The sequence below is a fragment of the Crocuta crocuta genome, unplaced genomic scaffold (genome assembly GCF_008692635.1).
Source record: "Crocuta crocuta isolate KB4526 unplaced genomic scaffold, BGI_CrCroc_1.0 scaffold290, whole genome shotgun sequence".
NCBI classification, from domain to species: domain Eukaryota; kingdom Metazoa; phylum Chordata; class Mammalia; order Carnivora; family Hyaenidae; genus Crocuta; species Crocuta crocuta.
The window spans coordinates 6,730,549-6,739,362 of NW_027527429.1; the positions used below are offsets into that span (position 1 = coordinate 6,730,549).

At 50.9% G+C, this 8,814-nt stretch overlaps 1 protein-coding gene across 4 annotated transcripts in view; it reads right to left on the reverse strand.

Annotated features, from left to right (window-relative positions):
• Positions 1-3,851: 3,851 nt before the first annotated feature.
• Positions 3,852-8,814, reverse strand: part of NEU2 (neuraminidase 2) — a 24,164-nt gene continuing 19,201 nt past the window's right edge. For all 4 annotated transcript variants that reach the window (XM_077758943.1, XM_077758933.1, XM_077758924.1 and 1 more), the window contains 2 exons: positions 6,391-6,595; positions 3,852-4,790 (listed from right to left, as the gene is read on the reverse strand). In XM_077758943.1, coding sequence (XP_077615069.1) covers positions 3,852-4,790; positions 6,391-6,595 — 1,144 coding nt within the window. The remainder of the gene's footprint in view (positions 4,791-6,390; positions 6,596-8,814) is intronic.

Genomic DNA, 8,814 nt, shown 5'->3' on the forward strand with positions numbered 1-8,814 from the left:
ATTAATCTGTGGGTATGTGTGTGTCTCCATGGACACAAATTATAGTAAAAATTCAGTTTCGCTAAATGTACTCAATGTATCCTGGATTGGATCCGAGAACAGAAAAAGGACATTAGTAGAAACCCTGGTGAAATCCGAAAAAGTCTAGGGTTCGGTTAATAATCGCGTACCATTGTTAGTCTCTTAGTTCTGACACGTGTGCCAACAGTACATAAGATGTTAACATTAGGGGAAACTGAGTGTGGATATACGGGGACACTCCATATTATCTTTGCAACTGTTCTGTAAATCTAAAACGGTTCCGCCTAAAAAAGTTTATCACAAAAATTCAGTTCCCAAGTTTTATTACAACCCAATATAACAGATTGATTTGGAGGTTAAACCAGCAAATCTACTATTCAGTTGAACTTTGATTTTTTACTGCGGTATAACGTACCTACTTAAGGTACACAAATCTTGTGTGTACAGCTCATTGAACTTTGACATATGAATTAGCTCTCCTAATCGGCACCCGATCAAATAGTAGAATGTTTCCAGCACCCAGAAGACTCCTAGCTCCCCGTGAACAGCTCTCCTTCTCCAGAAATAGCTACTTTCCTGACTTATACACCACAGATTTGTTTTGCCTGTTCTTGAACTTCATATAAATAGAGTCATCAAGTATGTAGTCTTTTGAATCTGGCTTCCTTCACTCAATACATAATGTCTGGAAAACAACCATGCTCTTGTGTGTAGCAGTAGTTCACTCTTTCATTACTGCGAACTATCCCATTGCGTGAATGCTGCCCAGTTTGGTTATCCATTCTGTTTTCGACTGACATTTGGCTTGTTTCCCCTTTGGGACTCTTACGAATAAAGTTACCACAAACATCCTTATACACGTCTTTGGCAGCTATTTGCATTCATGTCTTTTAGACACATACTGCAGAGAGGAAGTGCTGGGTCATAGAGTAGTTGCATGTTCACTTTTAGTAGGTACTACTAAACAGCTTTCCCAAATGGTCATACCAGTTACACTTCCTCCAGAAATCCATGAGAGTTCCAGTTGTTCTATGTCCTTGCTAATATTTACTGTTGTCAGTCTTTTTCACTGTAGTCATTCTAGTGGGTATCTGATGGCTTTAACAGGCATTTCTCTGATGACCATGTGTTTAGCAGCCTTTGTGATATCCTCTTTCGTGAAGTGCCTGTTCAAGTCCTTTGCCCATTTTTATTGGATTGTCTTTTTCTTGTTGGTTTGTAGGAGCTGTTTATAAATTTTGGATCTACAAGTCCTTTGTCAGACATATGTGTTATAAGGATCTTCTCCCCATCTATGGCTTTTCTTTTCATTCTCTTAGTGGTATTTTTCAATGAATAGATAAGTTCAACTTTAACCAAATCAACCATTGCTTTTTTTTTATTCAAGTCAGAAGATTTTGATATTTGTATACATTTAGAAGTAGAATCTTGAGAGATCATCTGTGCTGGCAATTCTTGATCCTTATGTTCACTAGAATAACTTGAGGAGATTTGAAAAAATACTCATCCTTGGGTGCCACTACCAGAGATTTCGAATCAGTTGGTCAGGGCTGGAGCCCAGGCATCATCATGGTTTAAAAGCTCCCCAGGGAATTCTAACAAGCACTTGTAATGGAGACCCACTGACTTCTGTGAATGGAGAGACTCCAAGAGAATAATTGTCTGAGCTTGGCAGTGTCTAGATGTCTTATCTTACTCCCGACTCATCTCAAGACCCTTAGCAGATGACTGACTTTTCCAGAGTAGTTAGCAGAGGCCAGCTCTGATACAATCCTCTGTGGGTTTTTCTCTCTTAAAGCTCTCAGTTTACCTCGGACAGTCCTGGTTGATGCCCACTGTCTTGGTGTTATTATACATAACATTCTCCTTTCACTCTCAAAAGGGTCCTGATTTGGATAATACACCCTGGGGCCACCCTACCTCCAAACCTCTTGACAGTACACTGCCCCTGGCCCACACAGCCTTGCCCTCACTCTCTTGACAGGGCCTCTGGCATCTGCATAGCTAAAGTCACAGGGTTTAGAAGACAGCAGGTGGCATCCCCAAAGGAGAGGAGCTTGCTTTCCACCCCAGGAATGACCAGGTCCTAATTCCTTACCCTTCCAGCTGGATTTCATAAATCCCCACACAGAGAAGTAGCACCCAGATAGGAGGCCAGGGCCAGAAAACACCCAGAACAAAAGCCACACCTCCAGCTCCCTACACTGTGAAAATCCCATTTAACCACTGTGTGGCCACATGGAGACTCAGCTCCATTGCAAGAACCAATGACTGTTGTCATTGATCCCTGCCATCAAACTATTAGATGGATCCAATCGGTAGGAGGGCCTCTGATGGGGGCAAGGAGGGCAAGTGGACTTGGGTCATATGACAAGAAGTGTCAGCCCCTTCCACCCAGGCCCTGCCCCCCTCAGGTTATCACCCTCATGACAGCCAGAGTGGCCTTCTCCCTGCTCTATCTACACAAGCACACCTCTGCCCCTCTCTCTTCCCACAAGTGGCATGCCTGTCATTGCAAAGACTGAATGCCCCAGAGCAGCTCTGTGCCACAGACGCACATCCAGCAGCCCAGCCCCTCCTGTCCCCTTCACTCTTCTGAATTCTCTGATTCATCTGAATTTCATTCCTACCTTTAGCCACATCACCTGTACAAAAATACCTTAGGATGGGGGCGCCTGGGTGGCTTAGTCGGTTAAGCGTCCGACTNAGCAGGTTGAGTGGTGGCTCCGAAAGATAGATCTGTGTTCTAACCCTCAGAACTGGTGAAAGTGACATTTTTTGGAAAAGAGTCTATGCAAAGATAATTGAGTGAAGGATCACCCTGGGTTACCCAGGTGTGCCCCAAATCCACCAACAGGTGTCTGTATAAGAGACAGAAGAGAAAACACAGGAGAAGGGGAGAAGGCCATTCAAAGACACGGGTAGCCGAGACCCGAGGACTACCTGGGGTCACCAGACGCCGTAAGGGGCGTCTTCCTAAGGGAAGGGTTCTCCCCAGGTCCTGCTGACACCTTGATTTTGGACCTCCAGCCTCCAGAACAGTCAGAGAATACACTTTTGTTGTTTTAAGCCACCAAGTTTGTATTGATTTGTTGCAGCTTCAGGAGTTAACTTAATTTTCCTGGACCCCCTTACCTCCCTGCAAAGCTGTCTCCCACGCTGTCTGCTCTAAAGCATCATCGAGAACACACACTCACACACACACACACACACGCACACAGAACACGCACGCACAAACGTGCACACACAACACACATGTACAAACGTGCACACACAACACACATGCACACGTGCACACACACATGCACACACAGCACGCACGCACATGCACACACATGCGCTCGTGAGCGCGCGCGCACACACACACACACACACACACACACACACTCCTCTGCTAATTTACATCTTTGTCTCAGTCTTTTCCCAGGAAGATAATGAGCGTTTACCAAGAAGAAAAGGGCTGGACTCGGCCACTGATCCAGACCTGCACGGAAGCGGGGGCTGGGGGGCAGCAGGCAGGCTGAGCCATGCAGAGCGACGTCTCCCTGCCTTCCCTGTCGAGGGGCTGAGGGAAGCCAGGTTCCTTCAACCTCTGGGCTGAAAATCGAATCCCTGAGAAAGACCGAAACATCAAAGAAGAGAAAGAGCCAAGAGGCAGACCTCTCTGCACACTCTGAGTGAAGGGAGCTGAGAGCTGGCCGCCGAAGCCTGGGGGGACGAGGGGGGGCGGAAGGGGAGGGAGGGGGACCCTAAGCCTCTCACTTGGGGTGTTCAAGAGGAAGGGGGATTCCGGGCCTGCAGGAGCCCTTCCTGGATGGCACACAGCTGGCTCACGGAGACGAAAACTCAGCTGGGAAGGCTTGTTTCAGGGTGAACATGAGGAAGGTGACCGCCTCGTAATTCTCCGACTCGTACAGACACCCAAACTGGGGTGACCCATCGGGGCCGGTGCCCATGCTCTGGAGGTCTGAGTAAGCGCAGCTGCCGGTGGCCAGCAGAGTGGGCTCCGACCAGGCTGTGGGGCCCGGGAGCCTCTTGTTGAGGTACACGCCCAGGTTGACCCTGTGCCCTGGGTCGGTGGGGTGAGTGTAGAGCAGCCATTTCTCCGAGGCATCAGCCCCTGCACGCGGGCTGGGAAAACTGATGACGCTCCCATGGCAGCCATGTGGAGGCTCTACCAGCTGCTCCACTAGCTGGGCCTCCTTGAAGTCGAGCCCCTCATTGGTGCTCTCGGCCTGGACCCGGGCTCTAAGGGGGCTCCGGGCATTGAGATACACCACCCTCTGCTCTGCGCCCCCGACCTCGGCCACCTGGCACTCCACAGTGTCTGGGGCCACGAAGTTCCCTCTCTGCCACGTGTGCCCGTGGTCGTGGCTGATGAAGCAGAAGGCGAATGGGGAGGGCTGCCTGAGTGGGTGAAGGTTCCGGTAAGCGTAGGCAGGCACCACCAGGCTCTGCGTCTTGTTGTGCAGCTGCAGGCAGTGCCCCGGACCCACCGCGAAAGTGGCCCATTCTTTGTGGTCTGCGCCAATGGCGAGGCCGGTGAGATCTGTGGCCGGGCTCCAGGACTTCCCGTGGTCGGTGCTGGTGACTTGGCACAGCCGCGTCATGTTAACCCTGGTGTGCAGCTGGTGGTGCTCAGACACCTGCCCCGGGATGGCAATGAAGAAGAGGAAGAGGGTTCCCGTCATCTCGTCGTACACGGGGCTCGGGTTCATGGACCGGTGGCCCTCCAGCTGGGCTTGGGCCACCACCTCCTGGGCGTGCCACTGAATATGAGGAGAGAGGAGGGAGGAGAGGGACAACTTTGAGATGGCCGGTGGCAGTGACAGTGACAGTGACTGCAGTGTGGGGAGACGGGCTGGTGGAGGATCCCACAGGGTAAAAATCAAAGGTCATGCAGCCCCCATTCATCGTACAACGCCTCCCCCAGAGCGGCCGGAGCCCGAGCCCCTCCATCGCCCTCCAAGGCGGCCCCCTCTTCATTTGCGTGGCTACCGCTGCCATTTCCAGCAACACCCACTATGGAGCACCTGCAGTGCAGCGTGCCTGACCGTGACACACAAAGAGGATTCGGGCACGGCCATTCCAGCTTCACCCTGCTTCCTTCCACTTCCCAGCCCGCTCCAGTTTCCCATTCTTGAAAAATGAAAGCCTTATGGGGCGCCTGGGTGGCTTAGTCGGTTAAGCGTCCGACTTTCGCTTAGGTCATGATCTCGCGGTTCGTGGGTTCGAGCCCCGTGTCAGGCTCTGTGCTGACTGCCAGCTCAGAGCCTGAAGCCTGTTTCAGAGTCTGTGACTCCCTCTCTCTCTGACCCTCCCCTGCTCACGCTGTCTCTCTCTCTCTCTCTCCTAGAAATAAATAAAATATTTAAAAAAAAAAGAAAGAAAATTAAAAAAAAAAAAGAAAAGAAAAATGAAAGCCTTAGAGTAACTCCAGTAGTCTGAGCAGGGCAGGGCAGAATATGACAGTCACCTCCCATTTCCTACACATCATAGTCTATTAATGCAGCCTAGGAGGGATGGCACCACAGTACCGAGGACCCACAACGAGCTTCCACACACAGTTCCCGAGTCTGCGCTGTACATGCAGCAGCTCCGACCTCTCTCTCCATCCACTAATAGCTCCCCACCAATGAACAGGTCCAGCGGTAGACACCGTGCCAAGAGCATGATGTCTGCTATGCCATCTAACTAATCCCTAACTCCCGGGGGCAGGTGTTACCGGGGGACAGGTGTTACTCTGTCTCCCATCTGGAGAATGAGAGACTTAGGCAGCGTGGAGGTGTTGCCCAAGCCCATGTCTCTGATAAGTGGTAGAACCAGGCCTTGACCCCGAGTCCATCAGCTTCCAACCCCATGCTCTGGCTTGCTATGGTGTAATAAAGGCCACAGGGTAATGACAAGAGTATATTAAGCCCTTCAAATGTGATAAGCCAGCCTGGGGTGTCTTCATCGAAAATACACACTTGGTCTACAAGCCAACCTTTGGGAATCTCCAATCTTTTCCCTGCTCCACAGGTTAATTTTACTGCAAGGATTCACCATCCCCCTCAGCTATGTGACACTAAACTACTCCTCCCTTGGGTTTCCAGGGATGCAGGGAGCTTTCCGAACATCAGCTTCCCTGCCTGACTTGTGCCGTCATGCAAGAAAGCAGACACAGCCAGGCCAGCTGGATGTGCTCGTGGTGACCCCATGGGAGATTTAGGTGATCCCCTGGAGACATCTTCTCTCCCCCATCTCTGAGGGGTCTCTGGGTCCCTCTTGGGATTCAGCGTGTCTTGTCCCTCGGCTCTCCAGACACCAGCCATCTGAGGATGGAATGGCACCTGGATTCCCAACAGCTGCAGCCTCACCCTACCCTACCTGGACCCGATGGGTGGCCGCGTCGTAGCTTCCTCTGCGCATGACGATCACCTCCGCATGCTCGTCCTTCTTGCTTATCCGCTGTTCCACGAAGGCCAACAGTGTCTTCTGCTGAGGCAGGTACAGCAGAGCGGGGATCCTGTAGGCATGGACTCCCGACTGGAACACTGTGTCCCTCTGCAGGCTGGGGGAAGACGCCATGGGGCTTGGGGAGGGCACAGGACAGGAAGGTGAGTCTCGCATTCACATCCTGAGATAGACAGGGCCACACCCACCCCCCAGGCAGATGCTGCTCATCCCACAGGCAAGCCGCCTGATGTTGGGGTGGCGTGTCCTTCTCTCCAGTGGGGGCTCATCCTCCTTTATTACATTCCAGGACCCTGTCTGCCAATCATGCACGTGACTCTCAAAGAGCCTGGCAGCGTGTATGCGTCAGACATTTGAGACAAGGTCTTCGGAAAAGAGTATTCTGTGCCATATTTTTAATAGAAGTTAACAAACCTCCTTACGACAGATTCGTGATAACCTTCAACTGCTTTTCCCAAACCCAACACATCCATCAAATGCTAAACCCTGAGCGGGGAAAGAGCGCTTGCTGAGGGGCGCTCCATTGCTGTCCGGCTGCCAGAAAATGACACATGGGAGTTGAGTTTTTTTTATAACTGCAGAGCCCTAGAAAGTTGCCTTAGCAAAAATTAAAAAAAAAAGAAAAGTGGGGGAAAAAAGCCTGGGTTCTCAAGGCTCCCGTCCCCAGGCTGCCTGAGCTACACCCACCATGTGGGCTCCCCCCTTGGATCAGGGAGGGGGTGCAGGGAATGGAACCGGGGCAGGGAGGGGGTGCAGGGAGTAGAAGACAGAGGCTCCTGACACCTCACCTGGGCTGGAAGGGTCTTCCGGACATAGAAGAAAATAAAAGAAAAAAATAAGTATGTGGCCATAAAGGGTAGTAGGGAGAGCTGGACATAACTTGGTGACGGCGGGTGACAGGGGTCCCTGTGCCAGGCCACCTGGCTCCCCCTTCAGGGGGACTTCACCCCCAGCTTCAGGGAGAGCTGTCAGCTCAGAGGAGGGACGGGACTGCCAGTAGCTGCAAAGAACCAAGGTCATACCCCAGGAAGGGCTCCATCTGCCCACTCTGAAGGACCGGCCCAGCTCCAGCGCTCGCCAGAGACTTGTGGCTCCCCAGAGACTGCGTCACTGCCCTCGCCTCCCACCCTCCCCAGGAGGTGTGCCCATTAAACCTCCCGTCCATTTCAGAGCCTGCTTCCTGGGGAGCCCTGCCTGCCACAGGCCTTAGGGGAGGGGAAACGGAAAGTGGGGTGAGCAGTAAGCAGCACGCATCCTCTTCTCTGTATCTCCGTTTCTTGCCTCCTTTCCTACCACGTACAGGTACTCTCTATTTAAAAACTAATTCGACATCTTTGAGAAGTGAGTGCATTCTATCAGTATTTTATTCAATCCACAATGAATATTATTGTTAGGCCAATATAACAAAATAAAACTAATAAAGGCAAATGCTGCCAACGTGAAAATGTGTGGTTGCCTAAACGTGGGTGGAAGAGCTAAATCTTCATGATACAGTCTAGACCTGTAAACTGTAATCCAGGAACATGCAGTTTAGTAGAGGGAAGCGTGGCTAAATTGAAACCTTGTTATGAAATGTGGATGGAAGGGGCGCCTGGGTGGCTCAGCTGGTTAAGTATCCGACTTTGGCTCCGGTCAGGATCTCATGGCTCTCGAGGGTTTGAGCCCGGCATCTGGGCTCCGTGCTGACAGCTCAGGGCCTGGAGCCCGCTTCGGATTCTGTGTGTGTGTCTCTCTCTCTGCCCCTCTCCCGCTCGTGCTCTGTCTCTTTCTGTCTCTCAAAAATAAATGTTAATTAAAAGAAATGAAATGTAGATGGGAAAGAATCAAATGGGATTAAAAATAAAAATGAAACGGGGAAGAAAGATCTTCTCTAGAAAAAAAGATTTCCTCTAGAAAACTGATCAACAGTGTCCTGGGTGTGTGTCTTGGTATTTACGTAGGAGGGGAGCTGTTGGGTCATATGGTAACTATGTTTAACTTCTCGAGGAACTGCCTGACTGTTTCCACATCAGCTGCAACACTTTACATTCCCACCAGCCATGTCAAGATTCCCAATCTCTCAACGCAACACTGGTTATTGTGTTTTATTGATAACAGCCATCCTACAGGGTGTGAAGTGGCATCACGCTGTGGTTTTTTTGATTTGCATTTCCGGATGACTAATGTTGAACCTGTGCTGACTGACCGTCAGAGCTGGATTTTAGCCTGGAGGCAATGGGAAGATTTCAGATTTGTTTAGGCAAGGCAGCGATCTAACCTGATTTATTTTTTAGGAAGTCTCTCTTTGGGCTCCAGGTAACTGTTGAGGGAGGGGGGAGGACAGAGTGCTGGGGGGGG